At 42.3% G+C, this 27,680-nt stretch overlaps 1 protein-coding gene across 1 annotated transcript in view; it reads right to left on the reverse strand.

Annotated features, from left to right (window-relative positions):
• LOC102454722 (complement C4-A) overlaps positions 1-27,680 on the reverse strand; it is an 82,002-nt gene that overhangs the window by 37,426 nt on the left and 16,896 nt on the right. Inside the window, exons 11-23 of the mRNA XM_075919120.1 lie at positions 26,771-26,886; positions 22,140-22,307; positions 20,022-20,219; positions 17,610-17,801; positions 15,712-15,861; positions 15,143-15,269; positions 14,685-14,756; positions 10,097-10,300; positions 6,389-6,503; positions 6,100-6,170; positions 2,747-2,886; positions 2,089-2,301; positions 243-294 (exon numbers count right to left, since the gene is read on the reverse strand). Coding sequence (XP_075775235.1) covers positions 243-294; positions 2,089-2,301; positions 2,747-2,886; positions 6,100-6,170; positions 6,389-6,503; positions 10,097-10,300; positions 14,685-14,756; positions 15,143-15,269; positions 15,712-15,861; positions 17,610-17,801; positions 20,022-20,219; positions 22,140-22,307; positions 26,771-26,886 — 1,818 coding nt within the window. The remainder of the gene's footprint in view (positions 1-242; positions 295-2,088; positions 2,302-2,746; positions 2,887-6,099; positions 6,171-6,388; positions 6,504-10,096; positions 10,301-14,684; positions 14,757-15,142; positions 15,270-15,711; positions 15,862-17,609; positions 17,802-20,021; positions 20,220-22,139; positions 22,308-26,770; positions 26,887-27,680) is intronic.

Consider the following 27,680-nt stretch of genomic DNA (forward strand, 5'->3'; position numbering starts at 1 on the left):
TTCTTGGTACATTTCAAAGGTACAGGTGCCCTTATCAACTAATCAAGTAGTCAATGGAAATTCCATCGACTATACGATTAGTTGATTAATCTAAATTTAACATCCCTACCTTATGGGCCTAGGATTTAATCCAGTCTGGAAGTTCCTATGATCCTATTAGTCTAGATGATTGTAAAGTATGTGGAAATCAAATTACTAGACTAAAAATGGTGGAAACCTTAAAAAAATAAACTTTAACTTACAATTATTATTAATGCAAATGGTTTCTTCTTCTGTCTGTAAAACGCCTTCACTCTGCACAATAAAGAAAGATTAGGTCAACCCCACTGCAAATTATTGCATCCTGAGGACTTAACTGCTAAAAATTTATAATCTCTAACATAATGTTTGACTAATAGATGGCAGCAATAATTTCTCTTGGATAGAGATTTCTGAACAAATGTAATAAAAGGTACTTTGAGTCAGCATGTTAAGTCCATAAATATGCCAGCTGATTACTGATTTTTACATCTTTTTCATAGTAAAAACATCATTTTTTCAGATGAACATTTTACTAAAAACTAGAAATGTGAAGCTCTGATATTTATTTTTAGCATGTGAAATGTACCTCTACAATCCATAGGCAGGCTCAGCTTTACACACACTCTATAGAGGAAAGGGTCAATAAAGAGCTTTGTCTGGGATTAGAGTCATTTCCTTTCCATCCATTATTTTAAAAAAATAAACAATTAAAAGATGCTGCCCATAAAAAAAACTCATACAAATTACAGCTGAGACAAGTAATGGTCTTGTTTCAGTGATAAGATTCTAATGTGCCAATGTTCTTAATCTCATTAACTGGAATGTGGCCCCTGTTATCATGACACTGTGGAATTCCAGACTGTGTGTTAATCATGGAAGACTTTGTGCTGAGCATTGTCACTCTGAAGGATGGGCCACTGATAAAGGTGCTAACCTAGGATTTGGGAGACCTAGTTTCCATTCCCTGCTCCACCATAGACTTTCTGTGTTGATATTGAAGTAATTAAGAACATATAGGCCCAATAGTGCTTTTTCCAGCAAAAAAGAAGAAAGTTACCATAAATGACTGCTTTCCTTCTTGACTTCCCAGCATCTCCTTCAGGAGAACAATTTATCACCCTTCTCTTTATAACAACGTACTATGTGCTTGAGGACTGTTATGTCCCTCCACAGTCTTCTCTTCTCCAGACTAAGCAAATCCAGGTTTTTGCAATCTTTCCTATAGGTCATGTTTTCTAGGCCTTTAATCATTATTGTGGTCTTTTCTGGACTTTTTCCAATTTGTCTACATCTTTGCTGAATCAAGGTGCCCAGAACTGGACACAATATTCCAATTGAGGCCTTATCATTGCAGAATACAACAGAAGAATTACTTTTCGTGTCTTGCTTACAACAGTCCGGAGAATACATTGCAGAACAATGTTTGCTTTTCTTACAATAGAATTAAATTGTTGATTCGTATTCAGTTTGTGATCCACTCTGACTTTCAAAACTTTTTCTGCAGTGCCCCTTCCTAGGCAGTCGTTTCCAAGTTGTACAACTGACTTTTCTTTCTTAAATGTAGTACTTTCCCTTTGTTCTTACTCAATTTCATCCTGAAAACGTCAGACCATTTCTCCAGTTTGTTAAGATCATTTTGAATTCTAATCCTACAAAGTGCTTGCAACTCCTCCCAGCTTGGTATCATCCACAGGCTTTATAAATGTACTCTCTCTGCCATTATCCAAATCATTTATGAAGATACTGAACAGAACCAACAAAGGATGGATCCCTGCAGGACCCCACTTAATCTGCCCTTTCAGACTGATTGAGAACCATTGATAACTACTCTTTTCCAACCAGCTGTGCACGCACCTTATAAAAGGCAATTATAGTCACAATTGAATATCAGAATAAAGTGTTTTTCTTGTGCAACATGCATTCTAGTCACTACATTCTTGCACTATTTTGTTCCTGTGAGTTCCATGCACACAATTATGTGGATATTTAACAAAATAGAGATAAACAGAAAGGGAACCATCAAATTTCTGCTCCACGGCTGAGCTGATCAAAAACTGTTATACTTACCACAACTTTGAGGTTCTTCCTAAGACTATCACTGTACCCTGAAATTGGATCAAAGGCAGTAATAGTAATTGGAATTTCTCCTATAACTAGTGGAACTACTGAGAAATAGGCAGGCACTGCTGAGTTTCCCTTCACAGTTAGTTTCTGCTGCACATCCTTTTGCGCTGTCTCTGCACTGCACACACCATCCACTGCGTGCATCTTCACCGTCACCTATTGAAACAAGGAAATGCTTGTCATAATGTTTATTACACCACTGCTCAAGGAAATAGATAACCTGACAGATACAAACAGTGAAAATAGCAAATCCATTAGAACTCCTGGCCTCCCAGCTAGACCATTTAGATGGAGCTGCTTATTCTAAGATGGGGCTAATGGTAATCATCTGCCTACAGGAAGGATATAAGGCTAAATTAGTGAACATTTGTTCATTGCTTTCAAAACATGTAACATAAACAGTAATTTTATTATCTAGTAGTCTCCAAAGCTTGAGGAAACAGGGGAAATACAACAGTCTTCCCTATAGCCTAACTCTGTACCTTTCTACAAAGCACAGAAGACCCTAGGCAAGTATGGCCAACTCATACAATGTAGCTGAAGCTTGACAAGGGAAGTAAGGATTGGTAGCATACAGTTCAGTAATGTACAGTAATGTTACCTGGAGATCTTCAGAAAGATAGTTGTAGACAACTGCTTTTACTTCCAGCTGTTCATACCGCTTAATTGAATACGGTAACCTTACTGATAAAAAAAAATCTTTGAAAACCTTAAAGGTCTTGGGGTCAGCTATGCAGAAACCTGAGGGAAGAGAAAGCTGGAATTCAGAGCCAGCAAAATCATGGTATGTCAGCTTTTTAGAGTGCTGTTAGTTTAGGCACTCAAGAAGATGTTACAATTAAAAATGAACAAATAGCCATGCTCCTTTCTTGCCATTCAGAAACCTATGTATGTCCTAATTTATCCTGCATGAAGCCCAGCTATGGTACTGGAAGTCCCCTGGAGGTCTAGGAGTCCTTTGCTAAGACTATAGAGTAGCAGTAGATCAGCTCTGCAGCCATGCTGGCAACCTCGCCATGGATGCACCAGATTAACCCTTCCCCTCTCCTGGCCTGCCTCCAGTCCCCAGCCAGAGCTGCATAAAGGGAGACAGATGTCGCTTTGTATTCTGTGTGGCATACAGAAGTTGCAGGGCCCCTAACTAGTCTCCTTGTACCTTTCTCCCCATGGACAATTACAGTGGTTCCACTGTGGGCAGAGTCCTCTACCTGCACAAAGGAGTGACAGACTTTACCTCACGCAGTATTAAAATAAATAGCACAAAGGTTGTTCAGCTTTTTCCAACACTCTCTTTTCTCTGAAAATATTTAACAGACCTTGACTTAGGTTCTGAGGAAATGCCTTTTCTGTTATGTTTCTTGGCCAGGTCTACACTGAACCTGGAAGGTTGGTTTAAGGCACGCAACTTACCTTACCTTAAGCCGAGACAGGGCAGCATCCACACTGCAGGAGGCCGACGGGAGAAAATGCTCCCATCGGCCTCCTTTACTCTTCGCAAAAGGAGGAGTATTGGATGCTGGCAGGAACTGCCCTCAGTGTTCGATTTACGGTCTATACTAAATCCACTAAATCGAACACCAGAAGATCGACCTCTGGAGCATCAATCTTCTGATGAGTATAGATGTGCCTCTTGGGCAGTGCTTTATAGTCGTGCTGCACTGTTGTAATCGTTACACCAATAGGGCTTAAAATTTGACACAGTAAACTCTTTGCTGAATAAAGGTCTAAATTCCTGACACTGCAAAGGGACATTTCATGTGTAGAAAACAGAGTGACTGGATAGTTTTAAAGGTCCATGCACACAATCCTTTTGGGGCCTACACTAACACTTTCATTAAAAGGTATGATCATTTGGAACAGCAGTGCTACCTAAACTCGGTGCAGGCATCTGTGGAAGACCTTTGAAAATGCCTGAATTAACTAAGCTTTTACAATAAATGTACAAGAATGGAACTGAGTTTGGGTGTTTAAAAATTGAGAATGAAAGTCTCTGTAGCCATCACATATGGCAGCTTATGTCTGTGGTTGTGCAAGCTAAGAGCCTGATAATGGCAATCACACTGTATATGCCAGACCATGAGAAGCTTGTACTGCTACGTCCAACACTCAACATTTGGCTGGGTAGTTTGTGGGTTTGTTCTGTTACTTCTGAAGCCATCAAGTATGGACTCATGGTTGGGTTAGCAAATCTGGAAACAGTACACCCAACTGGAGACGTCAGTGGTCTTGCATTTGATCTGGTTGGCAAATCCCATGTTCTTAGAACACCTGGTAGAGAATGTGGGCTCAGTACAGGAGTAGCTGTATAAACCCAGATTTACTTGCCATTGCTGAGGCTTCGGGCACTGGTGCACCACAGTCCTTCCTATTCTCTTCCTGTGGCACAAAATAATCGAATGCCCTGTGGGCTGTAACACTTTGGTGTGATTTCTGTCGTTGAGTTGAGTGTGTGAGTACTGGTGGCCTTTGTCATAGTAGGAAGGCAAAGGGACAACTGCCCTAGGACCCAGTGATTCAAAAGGCCTCGGGGCTCCCAGCAGTGGCAGCCAGAGCTCTGGTCCCTTTAAATCGCCATTGGAGCCTCAGGTTGTGCTGAGAGCTGGTGGGATGGGAGGGGCATGTTTCAGGTGGCACTGAGGGCTGTCCACACTTCCCCTTCTTCCCAAGGTCCCACCCTTCTGGGAGCATGGAGTGCCCCTCCCCGACCTTGCCCACGAGTCTGGCAATTCGGTGGCTCCCCAGGACACAGGAGATCAGATGAGAAGATCTGGTGTCTCCTAGCTTTAAACGCTCTGACAATGACTCTGAGTGAAATTCTGTGGTCTGTGTTGTACTGGAGAGCACATCTGCTGATCTAATGAATCCTTCTGAATCTATGCTTCAGTGTTGCCCAGTAGCTAGAACACAGGACCGGAACTCAGAAGATCTTGATTCTATTCCCAGCTCTGCCACTTGCCTGCTTGGTAATCTCATGGAAGTCACTTCAACTTTCTGTATCTCAGGGTATGTCTACACTTGCACCCTAGTTTGAACTAGGGATGCAAATGTAGGCGACCGAATTCGTAAATGAAGTGGGGATTTAAATATCCCACGCTTCATTAGCAGAATCTTACCGGCGCACTGTTTCAGAACTCAGCTGTTTCAAACCAGAAAGTGCGCTCCGGGCCACGTTAGTTCACATCAAACCCCTTAGTTTGAACTAACGTTACTTCTCAAAAAAATGAGGCAGTAACATTAGTTCTAACCAAGGGGTTTGATTCAAACTAACGTGGCCCGGAGTGCACTTCCTGATTCGAAACAGCTGAGTTCCGAAAGAGCACAGGTAAGATTATACTAATGAAGCGTGGGATATTTAAATCCCTATTTCATTTATTATTTCAGTCACCTACATTTGCATCCCTACTTCAAACTAGGGTGCAAGTGTAGACGTACCCTCAGTTTCCTCATCTTTAAAATGGGTATAATGACACTGACCTCCTTTGTGAAGCATGTTGAGATCTATAGATGCAAAATGTTACGTATTATTTTTTTCGAAACCAATGATAATGTTGCACATATAAGTTACAATCTTCTTAATATGATTCCTTTGGAATTTTCCTTTTGCACCTGCTCCCAATACTGAATATGAAGCCAGGCATCATTAAATAAAGTGAAAGACTCCTAGGTTCTAAGTACTATGCATTTTATTTATCATTATTATTATTATGGCATGTGCCATCACTCTGTAACTGGAAGCTAAAATGAAAAGGTTCTTAGGGTTTCAAAGCCAGAAGGAAGCATGACAATTGTTTAGTCTGGTCTCCTTCATAATACATACCATAAAATTCCATTCTGTGCTTTCTGAATTAAGTCTGCATTTAGCTGAGTTAGTGCACATCTTTTAGAAGGTGTGGATGTTGTCAACATTCAAGCATCAGTACAGAGTGAACAATAGTTTACCAATAGGGTTTTTACCTTTTTGAGGTGATACACTTATTGCTTGAATTTCCCAAGTAGTTATAGAATCAGGAATAACATTTGCCATCCTAAAAAGGCAAGAGGTAAGGCATTAAGAGAAATATATGAAATGGTTTTGAAAACACGTTCATTCCTTAAATCTTGAAGACTGACAGGAAAAAATATCAATGGTGGAGGAGGCACACAGTAAGCAGGTCCAAATTCCTCTGTAATAAATTCAACAGAACACTGACGTTTATGGGTACATTATAGGTGTATTCACCTGAACAAATAATACAGTACCTACCTATGCTCTCCAGGGCTTTTAATTTCTACAGTGTCCCACCACCAGCTCTCAGGAAAGACACTACGTAACTTGATTGAAGTTTCATCAAACACATCTTCTTCTTGAACATCAGCAACTGGAAAACAGAAATTTGAAGTGTTCCCTGATGCCTATCACTGCTAACCTGGAGAATCAGTTGTCAGAGAGACAAGACAAAAGGATTAATATGATGAATAACTGAGAAAAGCTTCTGTCTGGTTTTGATCCCATAAACTGAAAAAAAATGCGGAAAGATAACAGGCAATCACTAAAGATTGACACTGAACAAAAGGTTAATTCTTCCTTCCAAACTGGGGAATTATATGCTGTCAATCTAAAAAATCCCCACTGTAGTCATAAGTGAAGTTATTTCTTCATTACTGCTGTGATAGATGGGGCATGAAAGGAGGAGGAGAGAACATTGGTGGCACAAATCATGCTTTGAAAGGAATCAATGATGACATATAGAATTGTTCAAGGAAATTGGCTGCCACCGTGACAGAAGACACATGTTGGGAAGAAGGGGCAGAATGGAGATAAATGAAAAAAAAAATCTCTGCCTGAACTTCATAGTGCCACAAGGCAGCAAGTTCCTCAGGCCCAGTCTACACTAACGGGGAAAGTTGACTTAAGATACGCAACTCCAACTACATTAATTATGTAGCTGGAATCAACATACCTTAAATCGTGTTTTGGTGCCATCCACAGAGTGGAAGGTTGATGGGATCACATGCTCCTGTTGACTTCTCTTACTTCTTATGAGAAGCAGGAGCACTGGCAGCCCTAGACCTGCTAATTTGAATTCTGGAAGATTGACTGCAGCAGCTTTGATCTTCTCAATAGTGTAGACAACCCTTCAAAGTGCTTGCATACAAAAGACGTGAGTCAACACACATTGAAATTAATTCAGAAATGATGATGATAATGATGATTATTATGTATTTGCAAGACAGGAGTGCTTAGAGACACTGCTGAGATTGGGTTGTGATTGTGCTAAGCACTGTACAAATACATAGCGAGAGGCAGTTCTGTCTTCCTGCTCAGAATCAGTATAGTCCAACATTGTGTCGGACAGGCAAGAGAGGTCTAGAGAGGTGAAGTGAAAGCCTTGAGGACACATAACTGCTTTAGAGGTGGAGCTGGGAATCAGAGCCATATCACAGTAGGAATCCAGCCACTGACTTGAGTGGGCTTTGGATCAGGCTTAGTATGCAGCACATGTAAATAGATTAACTTGTTAACTGATATTGTGGATGGCTCAGTTAAGACCTCTGCTTAGTGCACAGCAGCAGATAAACAAGTGAACAAGATGCTAAACTGTCTAAGGAATCCATGGTGTAGCATCACTTGGAATATAGTGTAGAGATTGCAGGATCTCAAAAAAGTTATTGAAGAATTAGATAGTGATCAGAGGAAGACAATGTGAATGGTGAGGGGCAGGAGAAAATTCATAGGGAGAAAGACTGGAAAGACTGGGACATTTTAGTTTAGGAAAGAGACACGACAAAAGTATATAAAAAGTGAATGGTGTAGAGAAGGTAGACTGGGAGCATCTGCTCTCCCTCTTTCATAACAGATAAACAAGATGACAGTTTAAGATGGACAATTCAAAATAGAAAAAAAAAGGAAAATTTTCATATAACCGGTGATTACACTGGGGAACTCACTGCCACAGGAAGTTAGGGAGGCCAAGAACCAAACAAGAATAAAAAAGGGATTGGACATTTCAAGATTTGTCATAATTCATGACAAGGAAAATGTTGTTGAAGGCATATTAAGCTCTGTGCTCCAAGGATTATGTCAATATCTATTAGACAATGGGAAGAGGCATTATGAGGGGTGTGGATCATCCCACGTCTGTCTACTACAGAGTTCCTACACTTTCCTCTTGAACATTTGGCACTGCCTCTCTGCCAGAGACAGGAATGGGACTAGATGGACCTGGCTCTAACCCAGTCTGGCAATTCCTGTATTCCTATGCTAATGAAAATATTAACCTAAATGGTAATTAACATTAATTTACAAATTGTTATTTGCTAAGAAAGCAGTAATGTAAACCTCACTATTAATACCACAGCTCTTTTGAGTGAGCAGAGATGTGCTACCAAATGCGTCCCCCCCCAAACAAAGGCCAGACTAACACCACTGGGACTATTTAGAGAGACAGTACTGCTCAGTGAGAGTAAGGTGAGCAGAATCAGACTTCACAGGCTTTAATTCTCCTCTGTTTTGCACCATCAGTAGCCACTGACACATGTGTAGAGAGGATGGATGCAAAGTGTTTCCTAATGAGACTGGGGACATTTTACCTTTCCTTTGCACAACTTTAAGTGACTGTACCAGGGTACGGGGGACCCAGGCTCACAATCAGTGCCATGACAAGCCTGCTTACTAAACTCAGTGTTTGACACAACAATTCTGGATTGCTTTCCTTGCTCTCACTGTTTGCATGTTTCACAAATGGGTGGAAGGTAGTATTTGTGGTATGGTGAAAGTTAGCTGGGGGCCTTGAAAATGTAAATGGGAGTAAGCTGGAAGATAGGGAAATGTCTAGGAAAGGGGCACGAAACTTTGTAAATTACACATAAATCATCAAAAAAATGGTTGTAAAACATTTTGGGAGGGGATTCAAAAGCTTTTGTTTTTGTCCTATCTCTGCTCCCACTGAAGACCCCCATTGACTTCAAGGGGAGCAGAGTTAAACTAATAATAAGCACATTCCAGTATCCCACCATAATCAGCCATGACACATGCATGCGTGTGTGCATATAATGGAGAATTACATTGTATACATTGCCTCTAGTTATACTCAGACAAACTCAAGCCTTCATACAATGCATTATCCCTTGGATAAATCTATCCCAACGTCTTATGTGTGGAACACCTCTGCTTGACTTTTGGACGGAGCTAGATCTGTTCTTTTCACCATCTAACATGAACATAGATGTACTGCCTAGAAACCACTGGTAACAAACTTCAAGGGCAGCAGGTGCTCAGAACATTGCAGTATTGGAGTGTTGGCATCAATAGACATTCAAGGGCTCAGCACATTGAAGGGCAGGATTTTCAAAGTCATAAGAACATAAGAACGGCCATACTGGGTCAGACCAAAGGTCTATCTAGCCCAGTATTCTGCTGGTAGTGGTCAATGGCAGGAGCCACAGGGGGAATGAACAGAACTGCTAATCATCCCCTGTTACCCATTCCCAGCTTCTAAGTCAGTGGTCAGTAACTTGCAAGACTGATTCTTAGTTAAATTACATTTACAGTTTGGTGTTGTTTCCATTGGGGAATTAAGTGCACAAACCTGCTTACTAAACTCAGCATTTGACACAACAATTCTGGATTGCTTTCCTTGCTCTCACTGTTTGCATGTTTCACAAAAGGGTGGGAGGTAGTATTTGTGGTATGGTGAAAGTTAGCTGGGGGCCTTGAAAATGTAAATGGGAGTAAGCTGGAAGATAGGGAAATGTCTAGGAAAGGGGCATGAAACTTCTACAGATTTTATGAGATTAGCATGGCAAAAGTCTCAGGCATTGCAATGCCGCAGGTACCTGAGAATAACACTTACCTATGTGATTCTTCTCTTCCTTGAAGCCCTAAGCAACTCCCCCCCCCCCCCGCCCCCAGAAGTGACTATACACAATTCATTTTAAAAAAGGGTATATTACTAAAAGGCAAATTCCTTACCTCTTGCCAGTTTAGAAGTTAGTTTCTTCTTTGCCAGCTCCTTCCTGAGATACTGAGCCCTCTCACAACAGTATTTGAATGCTTCTTTGCATTGTGTTGAACCAATAACTCTAGCTAGCCTTTTGGCACAAGAAAACCTCATTGGATTTAATTTCATTCCATCATGGCAGCACTTTCGTAGAGCATCATCTTGGTATTTGCTAGCTGTAACAAAATTACAGAGACATTAGTGTTGCAGAGACTTTGATAAATTTTGTGATATTCAATCATATATAATGTTCCTCAGCTATGTCATTATTATTAATTATTGTGGTAAGATGAAGTCACTATCACTATTTTTACAGTAGCCATAGCAACCCTCACTTTGAACCAGGGCCCCACCTTGCTAGGCATTGTATAGTACTAAAATAGAATCAGAAGACGGTCCCTTCCCCTATATTGTTTACAATCTTATCTTTCCTTCAAGCTTAGTCCATGAAGTCATTGGGGACAGGATTCTCTGACTTAAACTGAAGTGAATAAGTGCAGGATTGGACTCTTATTTAAGACACATTTATCAAATGTTTGTTTTCTTATACAGAAAAAATTAAGATTGTGATTTTCAGTGATCAGGATTATTCTCCTCTGCGTGAATACGATTCCTTTACAGTATTTCTGCTATCATGGAACTAACAACAGAATTATTTAATAAACTAAACATACACTTTAACATCTTCACCTGTGATCTGCCTGCTAGCTCATTTCCAATGAGAATGCTTCCAATGTGCTTAGCCTTTTAATGTTTTCAATGACTACCATAAAAAAACCCCAAAACACTGCCATAAAAACATTTCTTCCCATTTCCTTCCCAATCTACACACAGATAAAGATAAAGAGTAAAAGCGACAATCATCATATTACACCCCCTGATTTGTACATTCTAATATCTCATAGCTGTGGGGTGCTGCTAAACATGAAAAATCTATCCCCTTTGGAGAGCTGAAAAGCCAAAACTAGACTGTGGTGCTATTTTGGGATACTTCCAGCATTCCGAAAGAGCATATTCCGTGCCTTGACAGCATGCCTGTTATTTTGAAGTAGCTTTCAAAATAATCGACTTGCTATTCCAACGTCTCTGTAAACCTTGTTCCACGAGGATTAAGGGACATTTTGGAATAGCAGTTTATTTTGAAATTTGTGTAGACAGCGCCAAATTATGAAATAAGCTATTTTGAATTTATCTCAAAATAAGCTACACAATTTGCGGAGCTGAAATTGTGTAGCTTATTTTGAGCTACGGGTGCAGTATAGATGCACTCTTAGAGCACAAAGTATTGTTTCCCAAAGCATAGAATCCAGTCCCAGAGAGGGATGCAGAGCAGATCCAATAATGTCATGGAAGATTGCACCAAAAATTTAGAAGCCAGACATCTATCACTGAAAGACAAACCTAAGGATTTTTTTCCTGAGAAAACTCAGTCACACAACAGTAGATTTATACTGTTATAGAAAAGTTTATACTCTCCTGCCCAATGAATATAGGTACAAAAGTCATGTGGCCTGACTGAAAAATATTTGGGGGTTTGATGGCTAATCAGCTGACACGAGTTTGCAATGTGACACGGTGACAATGAGATCCTAGGATGCATAAACAAGTGATTCTCAAGTAGGGGGAGAGAAGCTATTTTACCCCTGTATTGTGCACTGGTAAGACTGCTGTTGAAACACGATCTCTAATTCTGGTGCCCACAGTTCAAGAAAAATGTTGATAACTTGGAGATGTCCCAGAGAAGAGCCACAAGAATGATAAAAGGATTAGAAAACATGCTTTAGGGTGATGTACTCAAAGCACTCCATCTGTTTATCTTAAGAAAGAGAGAGCTAAGGGATGACTTGATTAGAACCTACAAGCATCAATGGAGGGTATTTAACAACTCACTCTTCAAGTTAGCAAATAACATGATCCAATGTCTGGAAGCTGAAATTAGACAAATTCAGACTGACAAATATTTTTGATAGTAAGGAAAATTTACCATTGAAACTATTTACTGAGGATTGTGATGGATTCTCATCTCTGACTATTTTTAAATCAAGATTGGATGATTTCTAAAAGCTGTGCACTGAGAATTATTTTGTGTTATACAGGAAGTCTGACTGGATGGTACCTTCAGGCCTTGGAATCTATAAACCTATGAAACAGCCACCAAACTGAAAAGAGGCTCTTTTAAAATTCAATACTATTTCAGTGACATGGCTGAGAATTTATGGAAACAAGTGTTTTCAAAAGACAAGTCAAGTGACTACTTAGCAATTCAATTTGGTGTCTCTGCTACTGGTTTTCTTCTAGAGCTCACGAGCAGGCCCACCGATGGGGAGGAGGATAGGGGACAGTTGCCCCAGGTTCTAGTGATTTTAAAAGTCCAGGGCTCTGGGCTTCTGCTGCCACGATTGAGACTGCAGTAGCAGTTGGAGCTCCAGGCCCTTTCTCACTCCGGGAGACAGGGAGAGATCTGGGCAGTGCTGATGGCTGGCTACCTCTAGCTCTACCCGTTCTGCCCAAAATTCCACCCCTTCTGGGGGATGGGGCCTGGAGCTGAGCCCCCCGCACATTGCCTGAAGGCTGTTGCCATTCCTGCTCTGGAGGTATGTTTCTGATGGCTTGCTCATCTACAAAGCAGTGCCATAAGAATACTTATTTGAGACATTTCAGAAGCAGCATGAGGGGTGCATTTCATACTTCATACATAATAGCAGGACAAAGACAAGTTAGAACAGTGGCGTGGCCACTCAGATCTAACATCTTACACCTACCACATGTCGTTTCACAGTTTTAGGCTAACCTAATTTTTTCTACTGAGAGCAGATGTTTTCCTGACTGAAAATTGAGCTCTCTTGCCAGATAGCTTCAATAATTCAGCAGGGGTCATGCATAGCTTATGTTGCTGACATTTGGGTGCTCCTAAACAAGCTGACCATCTTTCTCTAGGAGTGGAATGTGAATGAGTAGTACATGAACAACAGAGCAAGGCAGAAACAGCCTTCCCAAGCACAGGAGGAAACTTGGAGAAGCTTTCTTTTATGTCAGACTTTAAGGGAGAAGATGCCAGTTAGGAGCCACCAGGAAGTCAAGGCAGTATCTGAGGGTATGTCTACACTGCCACCTTAGTTCGAACTAGCGTGGTTAATGTAGGCATTCTAACTTGCAAATGAAGCCCGGGATTTGAATTTCCCAGGCTTCATTTGCATGTTGCTGGGCACTGCCATTTTTAAATGTCCGCTAGTTCGGACTCCGTGCCCGTGGCTACATGCGGCACGAACTAGGTAGTTCGGAATAGGCTTCCTATTCTGAACTATCTGTACTCCTCGTTCCACACTATTCCAAACTACCTAGTTCGTGCCGCGTGTAGCCGCGGTCATGGAGTCCAAACTAGCGGACATTTAAAAATGGCGGCGCCTGGCAACATGCAAATGAAGTCCGGGAAATTCAAATCCCGGGCTTCATTTGCAAGTTCGAATGCCTACATTAACCACCCTAGTTCGAACTAGGGTGGTAGTGTAGACATACCCTCAGGGAACTTTAGACCCAGTGATTGGATTGTTTTTTGATGCCCACAAACAGGAAAATATTGGTTCACCGATCGTTTCAGCCAAGATGTTGACTGGCTGGGCTGTCAAAAGGCACACTGCAGACATCCCTGGCATCAGCACTCTGCAACTGGCTTTCTCTAGCCACGAGCGCAGATTTTTTTGGGGGGGAGGGATCTGTGAAAGAGGAATATTCAGCCCTAGATGGATCAGGTTTGATAGTTCCCATGCTATTTTCATGCTCTTGTCTGTAAGTCAAGTTCATCTCTAGCATGGCGATATAAATGAAGTCTCATGATTTCATAGAGATAAAAAAGAATTAAGATTATAATCCCCCATTCAGTATTATGGGGGTATCATTCATTTATCTGATACCTTCCAGCATATTGATCTATATGACTTTGGACATCCACAAAAATCACTTTTTAAAGCTACATAGTTAGTTGTTATGTCTAATATGGTTCTGGTTCAAAAATTCACCTGCCCACGGTGAGGGTTAGAGGTCTTAGGGGGAGTGGTTCATGACACTATTCTTATTCCTGAAGCAGTTTCAGAAAGTCAGGAAAACCCGGGATAAAACTTTTGTTTCTTAAATCAACAGGTATCAACAGCCTTCATATGATAGACTTATGGGAAAATTATTTTTGAATATGCTTTGTTCAGATCATGTATATTTAAATTACTGACACTTCTGTTATTTGGAACACCCTGTGCCAAAAACAGCCAGGCTTTGAAGCAGAACATTGGCATAATGGGTGAGACAGTGGAATGGCATACAATTAGCACTGCATGTCCTCTAAAAGACAACAGATTTCACTTGATTACACCCTGAAAGGTAGCAGAGTTTAGTGTTTATCCCCCAATCAAGACCTCTCCCAATCTCTCAGGCAAGGTCCAGCTCCTGATGCCCTTCCCCTTCCTATTCCTTCCTTTCACCCCAAGGGCTCCAGGCCCCAGCTCCACAGTCCTCTCAACTCTGACCCAGAAGGCTTTGGCTCTTGCCACTGAAGATTAATGGCCATACCAATTCCTGAAATTTGCTTGTGAAAATCCAATGACTTTTTCTGTCTTCTGGTAGGATGGGAACACGTATATCCTAGGAAAACAGAGCAAGAGAATTTGGTTAAAATAATATCTGAGGCTCTGACTTGCTCTTCGGCACCAGCTGGAGACCTGGCACCCAGAGGATGCATAATCTGCAAAGCCGGCTTACCATGCCTTTGTCCCCTCACATACTCCAGTGTACAACAAATGCCAAATGAGCAGCCCCAAGAGTGCAGCCTGCATATGAACTATGAACACACACAGTATAAAATGGGGGAATGAACACTAGGAAATAATAAGACCATGCAGAAGGGGTGCCTCTGAATGGAGCAACAATACAGTGCCATACAAGGTCTAAAAATCTAACCCTGGAAATTCAGTGTGAACTTATTCTACTACAAAACATTTCTAAAGCAAAGGAAGCAGGTCTTCATTTACCTTGCCTAAAATGTGATTGAATGGTGTCTGATATGAAGGCCAGGCCCACATCAGTGAAAACTTGAGCACTGTTAGCACCTCCGCCCACTGAACATCCAAGATCGTATGAATTCATCGCTTCAAAGACCTATAAAATATGGTAGCATTGAAGGAAGGCGCACTATTGCAAAAGTAGTGATTCTTTTCTTTATACTGATGTCATATCCTGTTATTGGGCCATATGCAAAAACAATGCAAACAGAAGTATTGGTTACCACCCGGCACTGAGTTTAAAGGAATCTTACATTTTAGTAGGGATATAATTGAATTTATTCATGGCCCTTCTCTGTATTATCAATTTTGTCCATACGAGAGTGGAAACACCACTGGTCTGTTCTGCTTTGGCAAATCCTATGCGAATTGGTTATCAATATGTTATAAATAAATAAGAAAGAATATTTTCCCAAATAAGCAATGTCTTGAATAATATTTTGATTACTACTCATTTATTATATTCAGATCTCTCTAATCTCCTGTGAAACACTATTTGACTCAATGACACATACTATTTTCTTTTTCAACACACTTACTTTTTTGGCTGTAAGCGTATTCCTTCTGTTCAGAATGAAAACTGCAGTATCGACCACAGCTAAGGCAACAGTTCCTGCATGATCTGTGTCAATCAATAAATGTACCATATCTGTTGGTTCATATGTCTCCTGGTTTGTTCTCAATTTAATCTAAAGGCAAAATGTTTAAATAACAGAATTTTATATTCTCATTAGCATTAATATCAAGCATTGATGTGAATGGGGTATTAGCAATATAGGTAACATCTATCTAAGCTTTCTGCATTTCACATTGCTAACATTTATCTAGTGCAATATATTTGTAGTACATGTTTGTAAGCAGATGAAGATTAAGGGGCTGATCCTGAACAGAGCTGACTGTCCTTTACTCCAACTGCTATAATGAAAGCTCAAGACATTCAGAGCTGTGAAGAATTAAGACTCTGTTCTCAGATACATGTGGACAGCATTCACGAAGAGCAGTGGAAATTGGTGTGTGTGAAAAGAGTTTTTCTTTAAATATTTAGAGTATGTCTACACTGCCACCCTAGTTCGAACTAGGGTGGCTAATGTAGGCATTCGAACTTGCAAATGAAGCCCGGGATTAAAATATCCCAGGATTCATTTGCATGTTCCCAGGCGGGCGCCATTTTTAAATGCCCGTAGTTCAAACTACCTGCCCGTGGCTATATGTGGCACGGACTAGGTAGTTCGAATTAAAGCTCCTACTTTGAACTACCATTATTCCTCCTGCAAGGAGGTTTAATAGTAGTTCGAATTAGGAGTTTTAATTCAAACTACCTAGACTGTGCCGCGTGTAGCCGCAGGCAGGTAGTTTGAAGTACGGGCATTTAAAAATGGCTCCCGCCTGGGAACATGCAAATGAAGCCTGGGATATTTAAATCCCAGGCTTCATTTGCAAGTTCGAATGCCTACATTAGCCACCTAGTTCAAACTAGGGTGGCAGTGTAGACATACCCTTAGGGATTCAGAAAAGCACGTGCTTAACTACAATGAGATTTCAGCACACATTTAAATGCTTTGTTGAATCAGGACCTTAAACAATTCCATCTGCCATTTTAATATCTTTCCAAAGCAAGCTAAAAAAACCCCACCACTGTGAAATAAAACTAATGAAGTGTAGCTTACTTATGTTGCAAAGTTAATTAAACTAAAACAATTTGCGACTTCACTTTCTCTTTGCCCACATCCACTTTCTCCCTTTCAATTAATGAGCCAAATTCTGCTCTTGGTTACACAGGTATAAATCAAGTACACAAGAGCAGAATTTGTCCCTCAAATAACGAATTGGTTTAGACTTTTAAAGGATTACTACAAGGGACCACTCAAATGTAGTTCCTTTGTGTAGTCAGAATATGATGGTGGTAATGATGGAATTACCAAAGGATTATTAATAAATGCTGAATTAAACTAGCTTTTGTCCCTTTTTCAGCAAAACTTTTTTCCTCAACAGAACAGGCATTTTTTGGTCAAAACAAAAAATCTCCATGACATTTATTTTAGTTGACTCACATCTGGAAGTTGGAGAATTAGGACACTGGAGCATCCCTGACCATAGTGGCTGATAGCCCTTGATAGATCTAGTGTTTGTGAACTTGTCTAATTCTTTTTGAAACAAGCTGTCCTTTTGCTCTTCACAACTTCCCATGGCAATGAGTTCCATATGCTGATTGTAATCTGTGTGAAGAAGTGCTTCCTTTTGTTTGTGTTAAACTTGCTGCCAAATAATTTCATCAGGTGACTCAAGTTCTTGTGTTATTAAAAACGATAAATACTGTTTCCCTCTTCATTTTCTCCACATTAGCCATGATTTTATATACTGTACTTCTATCATATCCCACCTTCTTCATCTTTTTTCTATTTTTGTTCTCTACAAATATCCTTTTATTTGTCATTACCTTTCCTTCACAGGCATCCACAATATCTAGCCACACAGAATCAGCCACAATCTCGCTGTGGCCCTGATTTTTAATGAAGTAGTAAGCAATAAATCGAAATGCCGGCACCATTTTCTCAGTAACATTAAGGGTGATTATTTTATTTTCATACGGGACCCTTCCCATAACCTCAACTTTTCCCTTTGTCACGACCTGCAATTCAAAAACAAATACAAAACAAATCAAATGCTGTGCAATTATGGCAGAATCTGTGTCACATAAAAGGAATAGAAAACTTAATAATCATGTTACTTAGGACTAGATTATGATAAATTTTATTCTGGTTGAGTAGCGCTTAGCCCCATAGGGTACGTCTAAACTTCATGGCTCCGTCGACAGAGCCATGTAGATTTGTTTGTTCGGCAAAGGGAAATGAAGCTGCGATTTAAATAATCGCAGCTTCATTTAAATTTAAATGGCTGCCCCGCTCTGCCGATCAGCTGTTTGTCGGCAGATTGGGGAAGTCTGGACGCTCCCCTGCCGACATGAAAGCTCTTTATCGACCTCCCCAATAAACCTCATCCTACGAGGCATAACAGGGAGGTCAATAAAGGGCTTTCAGGTCAGCGTGGGAGCATCCAGACTAGCGCGCTGAGCCGACAAACAGCTGGTCAGCTGTTTGTCGGCTCAGCGCAGCAGCCATTTAAATTTATTTAAATTATTTAAATCGCGGCTTAATTTCCCTTTGCCAATCAGCCTAATCTACATGGCTCCATCAATGGAGCCATGTAGTTTAGACACACCCATAAGTTCTCCCACTGAAGTTAATGGTACTACTCATAGGGTGATGTCGAGGGCTGCACCTCAAAGAGGAACAGCACACAACTCATAGCTAATGGGTAGTGCCACTGACTTCCATGGGAGACATCATGCAGTTAATCATGGGCAACTCCAGGGGCTGGCGAGGTTCCGCAGTGTAACTTAGCCCTGGCCCTCTCCTGTGAAAAGTGTCAGTTTTGACAGATCATTTCCACTGAAAAATGTTTTGCTAAAAAAATCCTGGCCAGTTCCAGTTGCAGATAATGATGCATTAGCTAGAAAGGGTGAGCTGGACTTTTGGATCCTAGGTAAGTTTTAAAAAGTATAGTTTTGCTTGCAAAATTAGAACTATATATTTGGAAGAAACATTGCAAGATATGAAAGGATGCTAGCAACATGGCTGCACTTTAAACTCATTGGCTATGTCTACACTACAAGGGATTTGCGCAAAAACAGCTCAAGCGTGTTTTCGCACAAAAAAAATTACAGTAAATTGACAGGACAGAGGGTTTTGCCGGTAGAGTTATTCCTCTCCCCATGAGGAATAACTCCTTTTTGCGCTACAACTCTTGTGCAAAAAGGCAGGTGTGGACGCTCTGCAGGCGTTTCTTGAGCAAAAGAGCCTATCAGAAAAAGCACAGATGCTCTGATGGCCATTCTGTGAATGGCCATCAGAGCTTTCTTGCACAAGAGGGTCCATGCAGTGTGGATGCTCTGTTGTGCAAAAGCATATCACTTTTGCAATGCGCTTTTCAGGTGTGGATGCACTTTTGCGCAAGACGTTTTTGCGGAAGAGCTCTTCTGCAAAAAGCTACTTGCTCAAAAACCCTGCAGTGTAGACAAAGCCATACTGTCTGATTCTTATTTATGAACGTCTGCCAACTTTGAGGCCCTTCTACACTGAAAGAGTGATGTAAAAAGGCCCAAGTGTAAATGAGATTCAGGACTATGAAGACTAAAGTTTAAGAAAGAAAAATATGGGCTTATTGCAAGTGTTAAGGTCCAAGTTCAGAGCTATTAGAACTGGGTATAAATTTGGCCCAGACTTAGGAAAATCAGATCATGCATTTTTTTCTCCCCAGGACTTCTATTTTCAAAGCTTTCAATCTAGTACCATTCACTTCAATTAAGAGTTCATGGATGTCACAAAAGATCTAAAAACGCCACATGTATAGATCTCTATCTCTTTTCACTAGACCTCAAAATCTGCATGTTATGTAAAAATGCTTTTCTCCCAGCCTGAAAAATGTCAACTGTGTACATTTATAAACTGTAAAACGACCTGTTTGAACCAGCAGGGGTGATAGCCTCGCCAGGCCTGTGTGCGAGGGAGGTTGCTCTGCACCCCTGGAAGAGGTAGGACCTCAGGTAGAAGGGGTGGGGCTGGGGCAGCTAGCCCTCAGCACTACCTGGACTGCAGCACAGCCTCATCCCCAGCCCTCAGTGCTGCCCAGAGCGCTCTGTGTGGAACTTCCCTCAGTAGCGGTGGGGGTGGCCAGGAGCTCTAAGCCCTTTTGTATTACCAGGCTCCAAGGCAGTTGTCCCTTTTGTCTGTCCCCTGTCAGCTGGCCTGGTTCTAACACAAAGTATTGTTGTCACAGTCCTATTTCTAACCAAGAAATAGAAGTAATCAATGTTACTGCTTCTGGAGTGGTGGATATCGTTCAAGGTAACATGTAAAGTATCTCCAGGTGCTATGACATTGTGTGGGACATTGATACTAAGGTAGTTCTGGGTCGCAGACTGGTATCTCTCTGCAGTGATTTTGGTTCCGGCTGATTCCATGCCAGGCTTCCCCTCTTCAGCCTTCACCTGTGAAGAAAGAAATGGAGAGAGCAAACAGCATGCCAATTAAGAGACAATATCAGGCATCACTTTAATTCATGTATCACCTGGAAAGCACAAGAAGGTGAGTAGAGTCACCACAATGCGCTAAGTCTAGGAGCTTGTATGTAAAGCCAGATGATTTCAAAACAAGAAAAAGTTCTATAACCTTATTTTTTCTCTTTGCTCACTCTGCTGTTGCTATATTTGTCTCTGGTATTTTCCTTGCTCAGTGACTCCCACAATAAGTGGCTTAATAATGACTAATAATAAGTATTTTGAAAATTAAATGAGCAGCCATTCAAATTCACAAATGACTATGCAAAGTTGCTGTGTGATCTTATAGATCTGCCCCTTGTCATGTCTCACCTCACCCCTTCCCTGTTTGGTATGCATCAAGTCATGTCTATTATTAGAACCCTGTACTACAAATAAGTCCTGCCTGCAGCCCCACTGACATCAGAAGTTGACTATGAATCCATCTACACTGCAGCTGGAGGTGCAATTTCTAGCTTGGGTAAATGCATGCACACTTGCTTTTGTTAAGCTAGCATGCTCCAAAAAGTGCAGCTGCAGTAGCACAGACAGCAGGATAGTCTAGCCATGGGAATATAATCCCATCTGAAGCCCTAGGTGGTTGCTCATGTGACTAAGCTCTCCTACCACTCATGCCACTGCAGTTACAATGCATATTAACTTGCTCAAAGCCAGCAAGTGTCTTTACACAAGATAGACATTACACCTCCCCAAGCATAGATGTACCATTTGAATTCAGGAGTTTGCCCAAGAACAAAATGTTGTAGTGACCTCAGGATTTTTCCTTCATTTCTGCCAATTGTGAAAGTGGAAGCTATGTTTTGACAAAATTTGCCTACCACAAACCCAGCATAAATACACTGTTATTAGTAAAAACAACAAGGAATCCTGTGGCACCTAAGGGTGTGTCTAGACTACAGGTTTTTTTTCGAAAAAAGTGGACTTTTTTTGAAAAAACTTCACCTGCGTCTAGACTGCTGCCACGTTCTTTAGAAATTAAATCGAAAGAACGTGGAAGTTTTTTCAACCACGGAAAACCTCATTTTACGAGGAATAACACCTTTTTTCGAAAGTGCTCTTTCGAAAAAAGGCACTATTGAATGCGAACAGGGCTCTTTCGAAAGAGAGCATCCAGACTGCCTGGATGTTCTCTTTTGAAAAAGCGACTTGCTTTTTCGAAAGAAGTGATTGCAGTCTAGACGCTCTCTTTCGAAAGAGGCTTTTTCGAAATATTCATTCGAAAAAGCCTCTTTCAAAAGAGGCTTGCAGTCTAGACGTACCCTGAGAGACTAACAGATTTATTAGGGCATAAGTGTTCATGGGTAAAAACACTTCATCAGATGAATTAGACAGTTCATCATCATCAGTCCAATTCATTTGATAAAGTAGGTTTTACCCACGAAAGCATATGCCCTAATAAATCTGTTAGTCTCTCAGGTGCCACAGCACTTCTTGGTTTTGCAGATACAGACTAACATGGCTACCCCTCTGAGGCTGTTATTAGTATTTAACATACATTGCACCACAGGTACGTTGAGGGAAAATAAAGAGTTGATCCCTGCTCTGAGAAGATTACACTTTAGCTAACTAATTTACAGTACAATTTTAGGGCATGAGTCAGTCAACCTTTGCCAATGCAAAGAATCCTAAAGCAGAGAAATAGTTTCAATCATATCAATGTAATTATTCAGGTGCAAAAAGATTTGCAGCATCAGGATCCTACTTTCTGTAACATCTTCAATAGACTCTTTCTAAAGGTGCCCATGTGATATAAGGAATCATGCTGCAGTTGACTTGCAGCTTCCGTCAAAACCATTGTGGGCATTCATTTTCCGTAAAACGTTGTGAAAGGTTGTCCAACAATTTTTTTACCATTATTTGTAGTTTCCGTGCCACACGAGGAATGTTGAATACAAACGATACTACACCTTCTTTATTAGAAAGTGCAGTCTTTTTCCTTGGGTCTTTTCCATCTCGGCTCAGAGTTGCAGTAACAGACACAGCAGCAGCAGGTGAACCATCAGCAGAAGACACAGAGGCCTATTGGGGAAAATTTCCACAGGCAAATGACAGGATACAAATAAAATCTTAAAACAAGGAAAGATATTTTGGGCCTCCCTGCCCCAGACACTGTTCAGGCACCAGCAAAGCTGCCTGGCAGCCCGGCCTGGGCAGATTCTGCCTCCCAAAAGGCTGCTGCCAGAGTTGAGTGGGCAGGACCCTTTGGCGGCAGAATCTGCCCAGGCCGGGCTGCCAGGCGGCTTTGCTCATCCCTGAACAGTGTCCAGGGCAGGGAGCAATTTCATCCAGCAGCTGGATCAGCCTGCCACAGGTAATGGGGCTGCAGCAGTGTCGCCACCATTGCTTGCAGGGGAAACCCCAGGTAGAGGCTCTGGGGCAGCTAGACTTGGGCATGTCAGGGGCCTTCCCGGGCCAGAGGGCCTGAGGTGTCATGCAGAAGCAGGCCCACAGGGGAAGCGGTGCAGGGCCCAGTGGCCAAGAGGAAGCACTGGCTGTGCATTTGGCCAGCCTTGGCAGCTCCCTGCTCAGGGAAAGCAACAACTGCACCATGTCCCCTTCTGGCAGCTACCTGCGGTGTGTGACCATGTGCATGGGGCAGGCTGAGCTTTGGCTTGCTGCTCAGGGATGAGGGCCACAGGGCCGTGCTCCTCCCAAGCAGGGGCTCTCAGCTCCCTGAGCCAGGGGGCTGGTTCAGCTGGTGCAGGACCTGGAGCGTGGCCCACTCACCCCGGGAATGGAGGCAGGCTCTGCGCTCTGTGTCCTCAGCTGTCTCTGTACCGAGCCACCCTGGTGGAAACCACCACTGCAGACCAGCAACCCCTGAGGCATCACAGAGGGGGGCCCAGCAGCATTAAGAGCAGCTGCCAACACGGCCAAGTGGGGGTAGAGGGGTCCTGCCTCTGCATGGTGGCACCCGAAGACCCCCCTCACTGCATGGCTCCCTAGCCCTCTTTCCATCATCCATGGGTGTCCTCAGCCCCTCTCTTGCCCCCTCACAGACTCCCATCCCCACTTCTCAACCTGGCATCCCAAAGGCAACTCCACTGTCTAATCCTTCCTCTAGCCTCTTTCTCTGCCTCCTTTCCATTTCTTCTGCCTACAGACATCTCCCTAGCACCTCAGCAATGCCACCTTTTCTGCCAGGCAGCTGCCCAGATCCTGTTGTCACAGCACCCAGAGCAGCCCTCCACCCCCAGAAATTCCTGTGTGCTTAGTGCCACTTCTTTGTTAGTTAGGGTGCCTATTTATGGGAGGGGTCAGGGTATGCATGGAAAGGGAGGAAAGGGGATAAGGGTGTATGTGGGGATGGGTGGTGTGGTGAGAGGGGATGGTAGGGTGAGGAGATATAGGAATGGAGGCAGGGGGATGGGCAGTGTGGGGGTGTAGGAATACGGAGGAAATAGGGTTCCCAGATGGTTTCAACAAAAATACCAGACACACTTGACATTATGTCACAATCTATATTACACCTTATTTAGAAAATACCGGATATTTATATTTTCTCAATTTGTTTCCCAAACAGAAAGCTCAAATACTGGACTGTCCAGTTCAAAACCAGACACCTGGCAACTCTAGGAAGAAATAGGTAGGAGTAGGGATACATAGTGTGGGGTGGGAAGAGTTTAGGGAGGACGGGTGGGTGTAGGAATGGAGGTGGGAGTAGGGATGTAAGGAGGGACATGGGGGGGCTAGGGAAGATGGTGGGTGTAGGAATGGAGGTGGAGCTATGGTTGGAAGGAGGGGGTGGGATGTGGGCCATGGACTATTTTATTGGCGAGTGGGGCAGGAGAAGGGGGGACTGGCTGGTGATTGAAGGGTGTGAGCGGGAGGGATGTGCCAAGAGCATTCAGGGTGTGGTGTGCACAGAGAAGGGTATGAGTGACTTGGGGCCATGGAGAGCGCAGCCGGGCTCAGTGCTCTATTAACAGGCTCTCTGGCTGTGAAAGTGGCCATTGGAGGTGGAGGGGGGGCTTGGTGAGCTTAGCGAGCAGGGGACATAGACCCCTAGTGAACTCTTAAAATTATTATTTGGAAATTGGACCAATGGGAGAGAGAAGCAGGAGGTGGCTTCATCTTGTTATCTGCTGTTATTGGATAACTACCTGTTGTGCCAGACCTGTCCTAAGCATATGTTCCTGGGGGAACTCTGTGCCACTGCTCAAGGCCATAATTCATGTGCCCTGCAGTCTGCAAATATTTTTTCCCCCACAGAATATCCATTTGGCTGAAGAGATGCTGCAGTTACGTCTTTTGCCCAACAGGGGGTGGTGTGGCACCACAACAGCCACAGCCAGCTCACTGGTAGTAGCAGTCAGCAGTTGATTGGGAGTCAGCAGAGAGTGCATTCCTCATAGGGCTCTGCCTATAGGTCCAGATGAGGAGGCATGGGATATGGGAGGGATGGACAGAGGAGGGCACATGGGCTGCTGGGGGATCACATAGCCATTGGTTCAGAAGGGCTAGGGATTGGGCAGCCTGGAATGTTGGCTGATTGGGAATTGGGGGTAGGGACACATTGGGACAATGGGTGGGGAATTTAGAGACACATGGAGGTGAGGGATGGCTGAGAGGAGGTGTAGGGCCACATGGGGATGGGGAGTGAGGGGATACAGGTCCACATAGAGATAGGGAAGAAGGGTGGTTGAGTGGGGATGCAGACTCATGGAGAGGGGGAGCAAAGACACCTGGGGTACGTCTAGACTACACGCTTCTTTTGAAAGAAGCTTTTTCAAAAGAATCTCTTGAAAAAGCTTCTTCCAAAAGAGAGTGTCTAGACAGCCACAACTTTTCTGAAAAAGCAATTCGCTTTTTCAAAAGAGAGCACCCAGGCAATCTGGATGCTCTCTTTCGAAAAAGCCCTGTTTGCGGTCAAGAATGTATTTTTTTCGAAAAAGGTCTTTTGAAAAAGTCACTCTTCCTCATAAAATGAGGTTTACCACTGTCGAAAAAACTGCTGCGTTCTTTTGATTTAATTTCGAAAGAACTCAGTGGCAATCTAGACGCAGGTGAAGTTTTTTTTTAAAAAAGGCCACTTTTTTCGAAAAACCCCTGCAGTCTAGACATAACCCTGGAGACAAGGGAAGGGGGTGGCTGAATGGGGTTCAGAAACACATGAAGATATAAGTAAATGTGCCTGACTGTTTAGGAGAGAGTCTAGGGGTCAGTCAGAATCTGCACAGAGGAACCAACTTCCTAACAATCCCTTGCCCCCAAAATACCCTCAAATCCTGTTATACTGCTCCCACCCACACCCAGCAACTCTACAGGTTCACTCCTGGATACTTTCCCAGAAATTATTTTCCTCTCTTTCACCTCCTCCATTACCTTTGAATCCCTGAAACATTTGCATTACTTGTGAAGTGTATGGGAAATATGGAGCTATATTGTAGTTTGGAATTATCACTCATATGCTTAGTAAGGAATCTATTTGTCAAAAAAAAAATCCTGAATCTTTTCTGTTGTCTCTTTTGTTACAGACATACTTTTTGACAGGTATTTTGAAATAAATTACCAAGATAATTGTAACTGGTGCAATCATATTGTGTTATTTTGACAAATAAAATATGTAGAATTTTGGTTTTTTTAGTGCAGAATTCCCTCAGGGGCAAGCCCTGTTTCATACTGCTCCCACCCACACCCAGCAACTGTACAGGTCTACTCTACAATATACTGTCAATAAAGACAGACAGACAGATACACATAAAGAGTAAGTTTCTAGTCATGATAACTGTGCAGAAAAATTTGAAAACATTAACCCTGACAGCTCAAAAAGCCAGAAGGCAAATGAAAAGAAACTTTTATTTAAAACAATCTGGATTAATAAGAGAATTCAATTATTTTTTAGGGTGAGGTTTATTGGTTCACCAGGACACAGCATAGCATAAGACTGATGTTAACACAGGGACCAAGAGCAGGCAGCATTATTCCTTTTGGGGAGAAAGGGTCCCGGGCCCTTCTCCCCCCTTTTCCTGCTCTAATATCCTTCTTTCCTCCTAGCCCAGCTGAGACTGACTCTTTCCCCTAGGAACTATCCTTTGTCTGGTGTCAGCCCCACCTATCCTTTGTCTCCTTCCTGGGCAGGAGTTGTTATCTCCTATGTCTGGCCCTCAGGTGTCTGGGCCCAATACACTTCTGCAGTGAGTCATGACCAGCCTCCCACTTCTCATGTAGAGAGTGATGCAGTGGCTGGGGGAAACTGAGGTATACACACGTGCACGGACACACACACACATACAGAGCAAAGAGTGAATGTAACAACAGAGTGAACACAGGACTACAAGAGGGTGTTCTACAAGAGTGGACAACCCCCCCCCCCCCCCCCCATGTCACAGATAGCCAGTAACATGTTGGGCCTATGCCAGACAGGTACACTTCACAAAGAAATCCCATGGAAGCAACTGAGAATTCTATGGGCAAAACAGCTGCTAGATGAGTCTTTTTTAATGGACGAAAAGAGATATTGCAAATTAAGTGTTACTTACCACAATGGTGAAAGGTACTCCAGGCACAAAATATTGTTTGGTTTTGGACAGGTCGACACTATAAGGAGATTTAACAAACTTCACATTACTGAGTTCTTCCTCCTGAATTTCACCACCTATGAATAGAAAACACCTTTAATGACCCAAGACCTTTTTTCTTCCCACACAAATCTTAAAGCGTCATCCACAAAAGCAGAAAACTAAAGTGCAACAGAGGTGAATGAAGCTAAGACTTCATTTCCAAAGACTCATGGCTTAGTTTATAATGGAATATCACTTTTCTTGACCTTGCATTCCCTGATATCCTCCGGCTGCTCTTCAGTTGTGCAAAGCAGCCACATAGCCAGTTAAGATGGGTTTATAGACATTTTACATTGCCACTGTGTATCTCTCATCCTTCTGTTATTTCCTGCTCTCCACCCTCTGTCATGTATACATTGCAGTTTTCCCTTCCCCTCTGAACATCCTACACCTGCTGCTCACATTCCTTCTTGCTGTCCTTGCAGAGAAAATGCAGTGCAGAGACTAATTTGGGGAACAGAAAACGTTTAGGTTAATGCTAATATTTTTAGCATTTCTGTAAACTGGGTGCAGACAGGTAATATTTCTGTTGATATGCTGTTAATAGTACTGTTGAAGGTATTACTTGATGTAAGGATGATGGACTCTGTCACTTCAAGAGCTTCATTTTTTACTGCGGGCTTGACTGAACCACTTGCTTTGAGTGATTCTTTTCTCTACAATTAGCTCCATTGGGAGTACTCTGAAAAGCAGGTCTTACTCAGTATATGTAATGGTGGAAGAATCAGGCCTGAGGTCTCTGGGAGGAGACTTTTCTACTTTGGCAAGTACTTCTAACATGCTTGTTTGATATTTTATTTTGTAGATTCAAACCTTGATAACTTGGCAA

This window comes from Pelodiscus sinensis, chromosome 1 (genome assembly GCF_049634645.1).
Source record: "Pelodiscus sinensis isolate JC-2024 chromosome 1, ASM4963464v1, whole genome shotgun sequence".
Lineage (NCBI taxonomy): Eukaryota > Metazoa > Chordata > Testudines > Trionychidae > Pelodiscus > Pelodiscus sinensis.